Source organism: Dipodomys merriami, unplaced genomic scaffold (assembly GCF_024711535.1).
Source record: "Dipodomys merriami isolate MVZ:Mamm:240054 unplaced genomic scaffold, mDipMer1.0.p SCAF_518, whole genome shotgun sequence".
NCBI lineage: Eukaryota > Metazoa > Chordata > Mammalia > Rodentia > Heteromyidae > Dipodomys > Dipodomys merriami.
The window spans coordinates 683,512-700,000 of record NW_027206089.1 but is presented as its reverse complement, the minus strand read 5'-3'; the positions used below and the strand labels follow the sequence as shown (position 1 = coordinate 700,000).

Genomic DNA, 16,489 nt, shown 5'->3' with positions numbered 1-16,489 from the left:
GGAAGTGTAGTAAAGATTAGACATAAGATATAGATTAGAAAACCTGATTTATTCAAACTACACAATTTTAAGAAGACAACTGGGATGTGACATTTGAATTACAGTAATAAGCAAGGTATTTGAAAATCACAAAGAATATTACTTATACTTCATACTCTATATTTTATGTTAGAGGTTAGAATAGGATGACTTAATGTATCTCAGAATATTCATCCTTGTTTCTTACCCACAATGTCCTGTGAAACTTACAGGGCCTATAAAATATATCTAGAAATGGTGGCTATAGCAAATCATCAGTATTAGTAGTCACATTTGGATAAAGTGTCTCAGTCAGGTTGATTTACAAGACTATGAGATGACTTGTTGGCTGTTTCAGTTTGATAAGAAACAAATAACAGTCAAGTTTAATACAAATGTCACTGACTCGTGTATCCAAAATTATATTCTATCTGCTGTATTCAAAATAACATTGCATTTGCTGCCTAACTCAAACAGAAACAGAAATTCCTAAAGTAGTTGCAGGAAGACAATTCTCCTAGATACACTAAAAGATGAGATTGAGAGTTTGGAGCTGGCTGATACCTGCAATATTAGCTATTCAGTAGGATGAAAATGGAAATTTTAGTTTGAAGCCAGCCTGGACAGAAAGTCCTTGAGGATCCATTTCCACTTAATCACTCAAAAGCTCGGCTGAAGTTATACTTCAAATACTAAAATGGCAACAATGAGCAAGAAAGCCAAATAAATTCAAGATTCCTGAAGTTCAGTCCTGGGTACTGGCAGAAAAAAAAGAGCAAAAACAGAGGAGGAGGAGGAGGAGGAGGTAGAGGAGAAGGAGGAGGAGGAGGAGGAGGAGGAGGAGGAGGAGGAGGAGGAGGAGGAGGAGGAGGAGGAGGAGGAGGAGGAGGAGGAGGAGGAGGAGGAAGAAAAGGGAGGGAAAGGAAGGAAAAGGAGTAGAAGGAAAATGGAAGAAAAAGAAGAAAAGGGAACATTGGGTTTCTTTGTCCTCCAAATAATTTGAACAACGACATCTAACTGCTGTCAAAAAAGTAAACTTTTAGGAAGAATGATAGTCAAGAAATAAGGGAAATTAAGCAACCTGACATATGTTGTTGGTTAAGTCTTGACAGTGATGCTCAAAACCATATGATACCTATACTTATGTCAAACTTAGTAAGTTGTACACCTAAGTAACCTCAAGTGATCACATGCCAAATGTACCAACAAAAAGTGATATATTAGTATGTTAAAAATAGGCTTTTTTGATGCCAGTCCTGGGGCTTGAACTCAGCATCTGGACAGTCCCTGAGCAGGTTTTGCTCAGGTCTAGTGCTCTACCACTTGACCCACAATTCCACTTTCAACTTTTTGGTGGTTGATGAGAGATGAGAGTCTCACAAACTTTCCTGTCCCCTTTGGCTTCAAAACGTGATCCTCCAGTCTCAGCCTACTGAGTAGATAGGATTAGAGATGTGAGCCATCAGCACCTAGCTTTTGAAATAGATTTTATTTTGTTTATTTTGGAAAAAAGATACTTTTATAATTACCTTAATGTTTTACTATTAAGCACGTAACTCTTAAAGAACTCAACTAATCAAAGTCAAATGACCAAGCAGTTGTGCCTATTTGGACAACCATGAACTGTATTTGGAAACTCTATCTTTACTGTGTATTGAGGACCATGTAGGGTACCAATAAGAAAAATATATTTGGCTTATTTCATTTGTAGTCAAAACAAATAATAGGTCAAGGTCAAAGAACAAATAGCTTTTGCATTAGATACATCAGATGCACATTCATTTTTAAGTTACTAATTTTTAAAGACAAATTTATGTAGAGAAAGTTTTAATTTCCCTGCCTTTATTTCAAAATGATACAACATATTTCATCATTTATAAAAGAAGTTCCCAAGAGATGTCTAAGGGAAAAATATTTCTATATTTTATTTTGTTTATATGTAGAACAGGAAAATTAATCCCAATGGACTTTATCATGTGGTGAATATGTGTGATGGTAAGGGAAAGTCCTTCCACAGATAGTTTGTCTTCTCAACACAGATCAGAAGAGAAGATTAAGTGATAAGCTAATCAAAGAACAAAATGAGTTTAGTGAGTTATGTCATCTCTCTCATTCCCTTTTTCAGATACATTTTAAAATATGTTTATGTTTCTATTTCATGTATACTCACTACAGTTAGAGCTAAGAATGTCTTGTGTAGCTTCTGATATTTTTGTAAAACGGTCTAGACATTTTCTTCCTCCTCTTTTCCTATGTTTACTTGTTGATCTTGCTAACAACTGTGGTCACAATCTTACAATTTGCCCTCAGAGATGCTTTCTGATTTGTGACTGCATGGGAAAATTATTTTTGATATGGAAATAGGTTAAATCAAAAAGTTCCTATATTTTTGAGACATGAATTAAAACCATGGAGAATAGAAGAGGGCATCTTGTGCTCCTAGAAGAATCTTGAACCTTCCCTACCTTGTGCACCCTGTATATCCTATCAATTTGCCTGAGTTGCCTCTGGCAAATCTTTTACCTTACCTTATCCAAATTAGAATCACACAAAATTTCAGATTTAATGTAAGAGAAAATATGTTCATAATATGTTTTATCAAGAATGGCTAAAAATTATTCTTTTTATTTGTATATTCCAGCAATGGAAATTAGTTATACAATTATTCAATCCAATTTTCTTAAAAAATTCAGTAAGAGGGGGGAAGTATTGGGGGGGAGGGAGGAGGCTGGGAAGGGATGTGAAGGGTAAAACCAAAGGAGGAGGGTGCAATGCTTGGTAAGAAATGTACGCATTATCCTGCCCATGTAAGTGTAACCCCTCTGTACAGTATGATCACAAATAAAATAAAATTAAATTTAAAAAAATTCAGTAAGAAGTTGAAATGTGGTATAATGGAATTTCCTATTGGCTCTTGTAAATCTTATTAAATATAGTAACACCCACTGAGAAGATAACAGTGAAGAGTGAATAATTTAAGCTCCTGAAAATCAGCACCCTATAAATTGTGTTCTTTTCATTTGAGTAATTTAACTGGATGTTAAATGTGTATGTTAATTTAAAGACAATATAAATAGCAAGCATTTTCAAGAATATTTATCATCTATTCTATATATAGAAAATGCTCATATATACAATCATTATTTTTGTCAAAATTTGGAAAGTACTCTTCTTTGAGTCAATACTTATTTATAAGATGATGAGGTTTCACTGTGATTATTGTCATATATACATATGGTATATTTTGAACAAAGTTTCTCTTCCACCCTACGAAGAATTTGTATTTCTTTGTTTTCCGTTCTTTTTTTTCAAACAATATTTGTTGGTTTTCATTACATATATGTACAATATACATATGTGTATGCATATATAAATATCCTTTACTCTTATGTCTCTCCTGTCCTTCTCTATACCCCATTGATTCTATCTTAAACATATTTAATTTTACATTCATATTCAGTTATCATTACTGTCATCATCAACATTTTAGGCAAACTAGTTTTTATTTTATTTTATTTTATTGTGAGCAAACTACTTTTTAAATGTAATTTTTAATTAATAACCTAATTAGCATGTATTAACAGTCACTCTTTTGATCACTCCTCAGAACACATCTCTCTAATTGTCCTCTTTTGAACATATATACAAATGGAAAACAGTTTAGTTCATAGTAATCTTAATACATTAATTAATAAAATATTTTATTAATACTAATAAAATAAACTATTTTATTAATTCATGAATTTAGTAAATACATTAAATACATGGGCTTTGGTTAAGTCTCACCTAGATTCTCTTTACTAGATTAATGAACCAGACCTAAATTTTAAATGATACAGTGCTCTTTTGGGTTTTACTTAGTTTTCTTCACATGCTTCAAATGAGAGTTCTGTCGAAGCTTAGTTTTTACTTCTTGAATCCCATCTTAGTTTCTACTTCCTGAAATCCATTATAAGGTGATTTAGTTTCTCTTTAGGGTGTAATATAATAAGTTTTATTATTGTAGTAGATGCTAAATTATATTATAACTATTGTATTATAGAAATAGACAGCCCTTTCTTATCCTACTAATCATAATTAATATTTCTCTCTTGGTTAATTCATAGAGCACAGCAAATAGAATGGACACAGAAAATCAATCTATAGTGCATGAATTTATACTTCTAGGACTTGGGAACTCATCAAATATGCAGGTTCTATTCTTCATTATATTTTTACTGCTTTACTTAATCACTGTCTGTGGAAATATTATCATCATGATCTTAGTCATCACGGACACTCGTCTTCATTCCCCTATGTATTTCTTTTTGGCCAATCTGTCTTTTGTTGATATGTGGCTTTCCTCAAATGCCACTCCTAAAATGATTGGAGATATTCTTAAGAAGAAGAAGACGATTTCTTTTGAAGGCTGTATGTCCCAAATCTTCTTTGCACATTTCATTGGAGCACTTGAAATGGTGATACTTGTAATAATGGCATATGACCGCTATGTGGCCATTTGTAAACCACTTCGCTACTCAATCATAATGAGCTTGCAAAACTGCATTGGATTGGTGGTGACTGCTTGGACTGTGGGCTTTGTGCATGCCGTAAGTCAAATGATGGTGGTTGTGCGGCTGCCTTTCTGTGGGCCAAAAATAATAGACAGCTTCTTTTGCGATAGACCGCTGGTCATCAACCTTGCCTGCATGGATTCATATAAGATAAAGATTTTAATGAACATTGACTGTGGTGTTGTGGCTGTAACATGCTTTATTCTGTTGCTGATCTCCTATACATATATTCTCATCACTGTCCACCAAAGCTCTAAAACTGGAGCATCTAAAGCACTGTCTACTTGCACTGCCCACATCACAGTGGTGGTTCTCTTCTTTGGGCCCTGCCTCTTCATTTATGTGTGGCCACTCAACATCATCTGGATGGACAAATTTCTTGCTGTGTTTTACTCTATAATTACACCTCTCTTAAATCCAGCCATTTATACACTGAGAAATAAAGAAATGAGAAATGCTATTAAGAGGTTCATAAGCCAGTAAGTAAATCGACGTCGAAGAATTAATAACTAGAAACCTAATGTTGCTTTTTATTAGAGTTATATGTATTTAGCATTACCATGTTTTCAACTGCATTAGATGATTATCATTTTTACAAAGGCACGTATTGGTATTGTGGAATAGCATGTTAATGTGTATGATTTGAATTTCATTTAACTGCATTTGCAAAAACACATTTGTGAGCTGGTCATAGATGTCTGATGTTTGTAAACCTAGCTACTCATGAGAATGACATGTGAGGACTGCAAGTTCAAAGCCAGCCCAGGCAGGAAAGTAAATGAAACTTTCATCTCCAATTAATTAATTAGAGTCAGTAAATTAGAGCCAGAATTGAAGCTATGGATCAAGTTGTAGAGCATTAGCCTTAAGCAAAAAACCAGATCCTCAATTCAATCTCCCAGACCAGCACAGATACAGTTGTTCATGTGTTCTCTTTTGAGCATTTACTTTTGTCAAAAGGCAAAGGAATATTATTTTATCATTGATCTAACATAACATCTGAATTCTAACATAACATCTAAATTCTCTCAAGAAGAAAAGCAAGATTAATAAATTAAAATACTGTGTAGAAGAAATAATTGCTGAGATTGTCATTGATTGGATTTTATCAACTTAATAAAAATTAATAGTACTATATTTGTTAGTGTCAGACATTGACATTACAACACATTATTTACTTTTAGCCATCAGAATTAGGCAAACACCTGAAACTTAACCTTCCTGTTGTAAATGTTTAATAGTGCTACTTAACATACTTTGCTGACTAATCATTTAGAAACAATGAATATTCTATTTTCTTGACTCATTGGAGACCAGACTTTTGATCCAAATGATTGTATCTCTTATATTTCTAATGTACATGTACAGGTACTTTAAAATTAAAAAGAAACAATTGAAATTGTAAACAATATTTTCTCTTTTGTTGTGTAAAATAAAGTGGTTGAATTTTAGTGAAATGCCAATAACGACACCTGAAAATAAATTTTCATTTCTTTTAATATGGTACAACTTTTTTCTAGTTGCAAGGCTTGAACTTAGGGTCTGGGCACCATTCTTGACCTTTTTCACTCAAGGTAATGATCTATAACTTTGATCCACAGCACCACTTCCAGTTCTCTAGTGGTTATTTGGAGATGAGTGTTTCCTAGACTTTCCTACCTGGTTAGCTTCAAACCACGATCCTCCAATCTCAGCCTCCTGAGTCACTAGGATTACAGATATGAGCCATCAGTGCTCAAATTCTTTTTTCCTGTCATTTTATTTTTTTTATTATTGTGAAAGTACCATACAGAGAGGTTACAATTACATAAGCAAGGTAATGAGTACATTTCTTATCAAGCATTGTTGTCTCCTCCTTTGTTTCTCCTTATTATCCCTTCCCATTCTCCCCCTTCCCTCTACCCCTCCTCCCCTCTGAAGCCTCCCCTTCAAGGAAAAGTTGTAAAGTTTGTTTTTCAACATAACATCTTGTACATTTCATTGTTGCAAAGGGTTCACCTGTATCAGTATTTAAACACAGAAACAAAGAAATATCTTATGAATATGTTAGAAAAATAGCAAGAAAAAAATTGGGGCCCTTACCTTGGGGTTCATTTCACTGAACATCAAATTTTTTGACCGTTTCTGCTTGTCTCAGACATATACCAATTATGGCAAATAAGGGAAACCACAAGACCTATGTTTCTTTGCACCTGGCTTACTTCACTTAATATAATTTTTTCCAAGTCTTTCTATTTCCTAACAAATGGGGCAATGTCATTCTTTCTGATGGAAGCAGAGAATTCCATTGTATATATATACCACATTTTCTTGATCTAGTTAAATGTGATTATTTAAATTAATTTAAACCACAAATTCAGTTCCAACATTCATATTATACAGCAAGAAGCCATGATGTAGAGAGAAACAGACTACTTTCATGATGACAGAAATTTGAGTAGACAATACTACCCAGCAGTCAAAGCAAACTGAAGTTTTCATTAAAGCTTTGGTCCTTTCAGATTTCTTAAAGCCCATTATGTTAAATGAAATTCCTTGTAACTGTAACCCCTATGTACAGTATTTTTACAATTAAAAAACATACATATTATATATATAAAGGGTACATAAAAGAAGAGGTGAATTTGTTCAAAGTATACTCTTCCTAACTATGGAATCATTGACATAAAAGCTCCTTGTACTATTAGAGTATGTATATAAAAATAAAGCAATGAGATGTAAAAAATAAAAATAAAAGAAAATTCCTTCAGACTGCTATTTTACTTTAGAAACAAGAAAAAGGCCCATCTCCTCAGACATAGTTTTATTATATCAAAAACATTCTATATTATCTTTATGCTTTAACATATCTTAATATTTCTCCTTCCTGGCAATCTAAGAAATTAACATTTTAAGTTGTAGGTTACATTATATATTAAGTTGTAAGCAATTATAGTGGTATACACTATAATTGTAGCACTTGGGATGCTGGTTCTCAGCCATAAGCATTGGTGCCAACCAGACTAGAAAGTGAAACATATTTCTCTTTCTCTCTCTCTCTCTCTCTCTCTCTCTCTCTCTCTATATATATATATATATATATATATATATATATATAATATGATACATAAATGCATATATATGTAAATAAAAATAGTTTGAAATTATCTTTTATTTTAAAAAGACCCTTGACTCAGAGCTTTAGCTTTTTATCCCCTAAATCTTTAAGAAATAATCTTGAAGTCCACTCTATTAAATGTTGTACATCTAATAATCTCTGTCTCTCAAAACCACAGGTTGGTTCTCAGCCAGTACCTTCAGGATAGAGAGTCACATAGAAATCCCTGGAAATCAGGAAGTGACTGCACACAACAAATGATAGCAGCATGCAAGGTTTCTTTGAGTCTATGTTTCTTTGAAACTCGAGATACACAGACTTGAGAGTCAATCTAAAGACTTTTTAGAACCTATTATGTTGACAGAAGTCTTTATCTCTAGTAGTGTCTTTATTTATTTATTTATTTTTGTTCTAGTTTAAAGTCAGAGCCTAGGCACTGTACCTTAACATAACACTTAAGGCTAGCACTCTACCACTTGTAGCACAGCTCCATCTCTGGATATTTTAATATTTATTTTCATTTTTATTTTAAAGGTGATATACAGAGAGGTGGAAGTTATATAATTCAGGTAATGAGAACATTTATTTTTTCGGGGGGGGGGGGGGGCGGTTCCGGTCATGGGGCCTGAACTCTGGACCTGGGCGCTTTCCCTCAGCTCTTCAGCTTAAGGCTAGCACTCTACCACTTGAGCCACAGCGCCACTTCCAGCTTTTTTCCTTTTGCTTATGTGGTGCTAAGGAATCGAACCCAGGCCCTCATGCATGTAAGGCAAGCGCTCTACCACTGAGCCACCTTCCCAGCCCCATGAGTACATTTTTTAACAGTGTCAACTCTTCTCTAGTTTTCTCCTGTTTTGTTCCTTCCTAACTCCCCTCCTCTACAAGTTGTATAGTTCATTTTCAACATAGTGTCTAGTGATAATCACCGCTGGATTAGTTCATCATTTGTCCCACCATTTCTGTGCCTTACCCTGCCCAAATCAGATAAACTTGCATATAAGAAATTACATACAAAAATCAGAAACCACAACGAAAAGGGGAAAACAGGGGGGGAAAGTCTTGTAACCCTCTTGTTTCCATTTTTGGAGTTTATTTTGATCAGGATCATTTTATATGATCATATGCACATAGCTATTGAGCCTTCATGATTCATTCCTAAGAATATCTTCTTTTGTTCTGTGTGAATGTTTAGAGTCCTCTTTAATTTATCATGTCCTCGTGTAATTTTTTTGGCTTTTCGTATCCATTGTGCTTACTTATAGATTTATAATGACATTGTAATTACTACAAATTAGGGAAACAATGCAACCTGTGTTGCTTGGGACATTGTCATTCTTTCTGATGGAAGGATAGAATTCCATGGTGTATATATACCACAAGTTCTAGGTCCATTTGTCTACTGAGGAGAAAATGGGTTGATTCCTTATCTTAACTATTGTAAACAATGATGCAATGAACATGTTTGTGCTGGTAGCTTTAGTGTGGCTTTATTTGTGGTCAATTGGATAAATGCCAAGGAGTGTAATGGCAGTGTCACAGGGAAGCTCTAGTCTTTTGAGTAAACTTCACACTGCTTTCCAGCTTAGTTAAACAAATTTTCATCCCCACTAACAGTATAGTAGCATTCCATTTTGGTCACATCCCACCAGCTTCTGTTATTGTTAGTTTTCTCTTTTTTAATTTTAATTTTATTATCAAGGGAATGTACAGAGGGGTTACAATTACATAAGTAAGGTACTAAGTACATTTCCTGTCAAACTTGTTACTCCCTCCTTCATTTTTCTCCCACTATCCTGCCCCTCAAGCCCCCCCTAAGTTGTACAGATCATTTCCAACATACTGTTTTGAGAGCACCACTGTTAAATTGGTTACCTCTTTGTCCTTTGTCTCGCCATTTTTTTTTTTGTTCAAATGGCCGTTCTAAGTGGGGTGAGGTGGAATCTAAATGTTGGTTTTTTTGTGTTTTTGTTTGGTTTGTTTTGGTTGGTTGTGGGGCCTGAACTCTGGGCCGGAGTACTGTTCCTCAGCTCTTCAGCTCAAGACTAGTACTCTACCACTTGAGCCACAGCACCACTTGCGACTTTTTCTGCTTATGTGGTATTGAGGAATTGAACCCAGGACCACATGCATGCAAGGCAAGCACTCTACCACTGAGCCACCTTCTGAGCCCTCAATGTTGTTTTGAATTGCATTTCTTTTATAGCCAGAGAAGTTGAATATTCTTAGTTTTTCCTTAGAGACATCTCTCTTAAGTCTTTTAGCCCATTTATTAATTGGGTTGTTTCTATCAGGATTTGTTTGAGGAAGGTTTAATTTTTTGAGCTCTAAGTATATTTTAGATGGGAGGCACTTTTCTGATGGATAGCTAGTAAAGATCTTCTCCCATTATGTGGGCTTCCTATTTATCTTGATAGTTATATCCTGTTTCATGGAGAAACTCCAGATTGATGCAATTATCCAGCCTTTCTTAATTTGTTTTGATCCTGCATCTTAGGAAGTTTTGATTGATGGCAATGAGGTCTAGTGTTCTTTCTATAAAATTTTCTTGAAATCTAGCCATACATAGAAGTCTTTGATCCATTTATAATTGACTCTGGAATAAGGTAATATATAAAGATCTAGCTTCAGTTTTTTGCATGTGCACAGCCAATTTGCTCAAACCAATTGTAAAAGAAACTATCTTTTTTCCACCTTGTGTCTTTGGCTCCTTTTTCAAATATTAGGTGGCTATACATCTTTGGGTTAAGTTGTCATCTTTTATTCAGTTACATTGGTTCTCAGGGCTATTTTTTTTTTAATTGTATTTTATTTTATTTGAGAACATACTGTACAGAGGGGCTACAATTACATGGGCAGGATAATGCATAAATTTCTTACCAAGCATTGCAGCCTCCTCCTTTGTTTACCCTTCACTTCCCTTCCCCGCCTCCCCCCTCCCCCCACCCAATTTTACCCCCCTCCCCCCACCCAATTATACCCCCCTCCCCCCCCCACACCGACATTGTAAAGCTGGTTTTGACATGACATTTTGTACTTCTCATTGTTGCAACAGGTCCACCTGAATCCTTAAACGACTTGTTTGTCCCCATCTCCTCCACATGTTATACTGACATCAAATATAGTGAAAGCGGGGGTTACACTGTGGGGGAGGGACATACAAAGCAACAAAGAAATAATCTTATAAATGCGTTAGAAACACATGCATGAAAGAAACGAAAACATTAAAATACATATTTAAGGGTTCATTTTCCTAACATCATATTATCTGACCTTTTCCGCTTGACTCATACCTATACTAGATATTGCAAATAAGGGAAACCATGGGACCTATGCTTCTTTGGGCCTGGCTTACTTCACTTAATATAATTTTTTCCAAACCTTTCCATTTCCTAACAAATGGGGAAATGTCATTCTTTCTGATGGAGGCATAGAATTCCATTGTGTATATATACCACATTTTCTTGATCCATTCATCTACTGAGGGGCATCTGGGTTGGTTCCATATCTTAGCTATGGTAAATAATGCTGCAATAAACATAGTTGTGCTGGTAGCCTTAGTGTGGTCTTGTTTGTAAACATTTGGGTAAATGCCCAAAAGTGGGATTGCTGGATCATAGAGGAGATCTATGTGAAGTCTTTTGAGGAACCTCCATACTGCTTTCCAAAGTGGTTGAACAAGTTTACATTCCCACCAACAATGAAGTAAGGTTCCTTTCTGTCCACATCCCCTCCAGCATCTGTTGTTGTTAGAGTTCTTGATTTTTGCTGTTCTAACTGGAGTGAGGTGATATCTCAATGTTGTTTTGATTTGCATTTCTTTTATGGCTAGGGATGTTGAACATTTCTTCATGTGTCTATTGGCTATCCTTCTTTCTTCTTCAGAGAAGTTTCTCTTTAAGTCTTTCGCCCACTTATTTATTGGGCAGTTGTTTCTTTGAGGATTTGTTGTTGGGTGGTTTAATTTTTTGAGTTCCAAGTATATTTTAGATATGAGACCCTTGTCCGTTGTATGGCTAGTAAAGATCTTCTCCCAATCGGTGGGCTTTCTATTGATCTTGCCAGCTATGTCTTTTGCCCTGCAGAAGCTCTGCAATCTTATGCAATCCCATTTGTCCAACCTTTCTTTGATTTGTTGTGCTTCCGGGTCTCTATTCAGAAAATTTCGGCCTGAGCCAAGGAGACCTAGGGTTTCTCCTATTCCATCCTGTAATGTTTTCAGAGTGTCTGCTTTGAGTTCAAGGTCTTTGATCCATTTGGAGTTGATTCTGGTGCAGGGTGATATATAAGGATCTAGCTTTAGTTTTCTACATGTAGTTAACCAATTTTGCCAGCACCATTTACTGAAGAGGCTGTCTTTCTTCCATTCTATTGTTTTAGCTTCCTTATCAAAGATTAGATGGCTATAGGTCTGTAGGTTCATTTCTGGGTTTTCAATTCTATTCCATTGGTCCTGAGGTCTGTTCTTATGCCAATACCAAGCTGTTTTGATTACTATGGCTTTATAGTAGAGTTTGAAATTTGGTATTGATATTCCTCCAGCAGTGTTCTTTCCGTTGAGGAGCGTTTTTGCTATTCGGGGTCTTTTATTGTTCCATATGAATTTTTGGATTGCCTCCTCTATTTCCTTGAAGAATGAGGGTGGAATTTTGATAGGTATCGCGTTGAATTTGTAGATAGCCTTGGGAAGTATTGCCATTTTCACGATGTTAATCTTGCCAATCCAGGAGCATGGGAGGTTTTGCCATTTTTTAAGTTCTGTGTTGATTTCCTTTTTCAAGATTTTAAAGTTTTCATCATAGAGGTCCTTCACTTCTTTGGTTAAGTTAATTCCTAGGTATTTTATTTTTTGTGGGGCTATTACAAATGGAGTTGCTTTCCTAATTTCAGCCACACTTTTCTCATTGTTGGCATATAGAAAAGCCATTGATTTTTGGGGATTAATTTTATAACCTGCTACTTTGCCAAAGTTTTGAATCAGCTTGAGTAATTTGGGAGTGGAGTCTATGGGATTCTTTAAATACAAGATCATGTCATCTGCAAAGAGGGAGAGTTTTATTTCTTCTTTCCCTATTTGGATCCCCTTTATGTCTGCATCTTGTCTTATTGCTGTAGCTAGGCATTCTAATACTAGATTGAAGAGAAGTGGAGAGAGTGGACATCCTTGTCTTGTTCCTGAGTTAAGAGGAAATGGCTTTAGTTTTTCACCATTGAGTATAATGCTGGCTGTAGGTTTGTCATATACAGCCTTTATTGTATTGAGGAATGTTCCATGGATTCCTAATTTTTCCAAAACCTTCATCATAAAGGGGTGTTGGATCTTGTCAAATGCTTTTTCTGCATCTATTGAGATAACCATGTGGTTCTTATTCTTGCTCCTGTTGATGTGATGAATAATATTAATTGATTTGCGTATATTGAACCAGCTTTGCATCCCTGAAATGAATCCTGTTTGATCATGGTGTATGATTTTTTGGATGAATTGTTGAAGTCGATTGGCCAAAATTTTGTTGAGAAGTTTTGCATCAATGTTCATCAAAGAAATGAGTCTATAGTTCTCTTTCTTTGATGAGTCCCTGCCTGGTTTTGGGATGAGGGTTATGATGGCTTCATAGAATGTGTTCGGTAGTGAGCTTTCTCTTTCAATTTCATTGAAGAGTTGGAGGAGTATTGGTGTGAGCTCTGCTTTGAAGGCCTTGTAAAATTCCGCTGTAAAACCATCTGGTCCTGGACTTTTCTTAGCTGGGAGGTCTCTTATTGCTGTTTCTATTTCAATGCTTGATATGGGCCTGTTAAGCTGGTTTAACTCATCTTGGTTTAGTTTTGGCATGTCAATATTTGCTAGGAAAAGGTCCATTTCTGTCAAGTTCTCAAACTTATTAGCATAAAGTTTTGAGAAGTATTCCCTTATAATGTTCTGAATCTTGGTTGTTTCCGTGGTGATGTTTCCATTCTCATCTCTGAGTTTATTAATTTGGGTGTGTTCTCTCCTTTTTCTGATAAGGTTTGCTAAGGGTCTGTCAATTTTGTTAAGTTTTTCGAAGAACCAACTCTTTGTTTTGTTGATTCTTTCTATAGTTTTTTTGGATTCTAATTCATTTAATTCTGATTTAATTTTGATTATTTCTTTCCGTCTACTGGATTGGGGTTTATCTTGCTGCTCTTTTTCAAGGAGGTTTAGATGTGTCATTAAATTGTTAGTTTCCGATCTCTCCAATTTGTTGATGTAGGAGCTCAGAGCTATAAACTTGCCTCTGAGTACTGCCTTTGCTGTGTCCCAGAGGAGCTGGTAATTTGTGTGTTCATTTTTGTTGAATAGCATGAACATTTGAATTTCCTTTCTAATCTCTTCCATGACCCACTCATGATTCAGCAGTGTGTTGTTCAGCCTCCATGTGATACCGGACTTTCTTTGGTGGCTTTTGGTGTTGAGTTCTATTTTTATTCCCTTGTGGTCAGAGAGAATGCAAGGTATAACTTCAATGTTTCTGAATTTAGACAAGTTTGCTTTGTGGCCTAAAATGTGGTCTATTTTAGAAAACGTTCCATGTGCTGCTGAGAAGAACGTGTATTCTGATGCTGCTGGGTGAAATGTTCGGTAAATGTCTGTTAAGTCTAGTTGATCTATGCAGCTGTTTAGATCTTTGGTTTCTCTGTTGAGTTTTTGCCGAGTTGATCTATCTAGTGGGGCGAGTGGTGTGTTAAAATCCCCAACAATTAATGTCTTTGGATCTATGTGGGATTTGAGGGAAAGTAGTGTTTCTTGGATAAATTTGGGTGCTCCCTTGTTTGCCGAATAGATATTTAGAATTGTAATATCCTCTTGAAGGGGAGATCCCTTAATTAGTATGTAGCGACCTTCTTTATCTCTTCTCATGAATTTTAATTTAAGTCTATTTTATCTGATATTAGGATTGCAACTCCCGCCTGTTTATGAGGGCCGTTTGCTTGGTAGATTTTGCTCCAGCCTTTAGCATTGAAAATGTGTTTGTTTTTACGGGCAAGATGTGACTCCTGCAGGCAGCAGATAGAAGGGTCTTGTTTTTTAATCCAACTAGACAGTCTATGTCGCTTGATTGGAGAGTTCAGTCCGTTAACGTTAAGAGATAGGACTGAGAGGTATTTGGGAGTTCCTGCCATGTTATCCTCCTTCTTGGGGGCTGTGAAAACTGGGTTCTTCCTAAGGTTCTTGGATTCTCAGTTTGGGTGTGGTTTCTTGGCCTTTGTTGCGTTCTTGTTGGTTTTCTATGTGTAGGACATCTTTAAGAATCTTTTGCAGGGCTGGTTTGGTGGAGATGTATTGTTTCAATTTTTCTTTGCTATGGAAGGTTTTTATTTGGCCTTCAGTTATGAAGGAGAGTTTAGCTGGGTACAGTATTCTTGGTTGATAGTTGTTTGTTTTTAGGGCATGGCATACGTCATTCCAGGCTCTTCTTGCTTTGATTGTCTCTGCTGAGAAATCTGAGGTAATTCTAATTGGTTTCCCTTTATAGGTGATTAACCTTTTCTCCTTGACAGCTTTAAGGATCTTTTCCTTGGTCTGGGTTGATCCTGTGTGGATTATAATGTGACGGTGGGATGTCCTATTCTGGTCTGGTCTATTTGGGGTTCTAAAAGCTTCTTGTATCTGAATAGGCCTATCTTTTTGTATGTTTGGGAAGTTCTCTGCTAGGATCCTGTTAAACAAATTTCCTAGACCATTAACTTCTGTTTCTAGGTGCTCCTCTACACCCATTATCCTTAGATTGGGCCTTCTGATGGTGTCTTCCAGGTGTTGGATAGACCTATCATATTTCTTGGACTTGTCTTGGATGGTTGTATGTTCTTTCTCTATAATATCTAGGCTGTCTTCAATCCCTGAGATTCGACCTTCTGCATGGTCTAACCTGCTGTCAAGACTCTCTACTTTGTTTTTTATCTCTTTTCCTTCTAATTGGTCAGCTTTGATGGCTTCAAGTTCTTTGTTGAAGCTCTGTTTTAGGTCTTGTATGAATTTCTTTACTTCCTTAATTTGGTGTTCAGTGTTTGTTCTCAAATCACTTAGTTGATTGGTTATGGTTTCTTTGGACTCCCATTCCTTCTGTTGGGTTCCATTCAGCATTCCCTTTGTGGTCTCCCTGACTTCCTTCAGCTCTTTGTTAATGGATTCCATGAATGCCTTTAGTGATCTTTGTGTATTCTCTACCTGGTCTCTTAATTCGTGAATTACTCTTTGATTAGTTTCCTCCCTTCTGTGGGATTCCTGCAGTTCTCTTTGAGTGTTCTCTGCCTGCTCACGCCATTCCTCCCTTTCTCTTTGAGTATTCTCAAGTTGTTCACGCAAATCCTGTATCAGTTTTTGAGAAGCTTCCTCACGCTTATGATATTCCTGTATAAACTTCTGGGATGCCTCCTCTCTCTCCCTATCATGCTCATACAGAGTCCTTTGTACATTGTCAAACTTCTCATTTATCATGTTTGCTATTAGTGTTTGTAGAGCTATTTGGGAACTCTCCTCTGGATTATTCTTTATCTGTTCTAATCCCTGATTATCAAGGTTGGGAATTGAGATAACCGAATTTGCCATTTTTCTTGTGTTTTTCCGGCTTACTCGGCCCATTTGAGATAAAGATTGCACCAGTTTTGTGCTAGAACACTATCTTAAGGCAACCATCAACCAAAGTTTGCATTTGTACAGTCAATAGTCTACAGATACAATCTAGTTCAACAGATACATCTATTCAACATCAAACGACTATATGTTAAAGTACTTCGAACCGCAGAAAAGAATTTGGAAAACCAGAAATTATTAGGATTAGGGAGAGATGTGGGTAAAAAATAGGAA

General features: G+C 36.0%; 1 protein-coding gene across 1 annotated transcript in view; it reads left to right on the top strand.

Moving 5' to 3' along the window:
- The first annotated feature begins 4,139 nt into the window (after positions 1–4,139).
- The window catches only part of LOC138810974 (olfactory receptor 4K14-like), a 69,439-nt gene continuing 57,089 nt past the window's right edge, over positions 4,140–16,489 (top strand). Inside the window, exon 1 of the mRNA XM_069998412.1 lies at positions 4,140–5,050. Coding sequence (XP_069854513.1) covers positions 4,140–5,050 — 911 coding nt within the window. The remainder of the gene's footprint in view (positions 5,051–16,489) is intronic.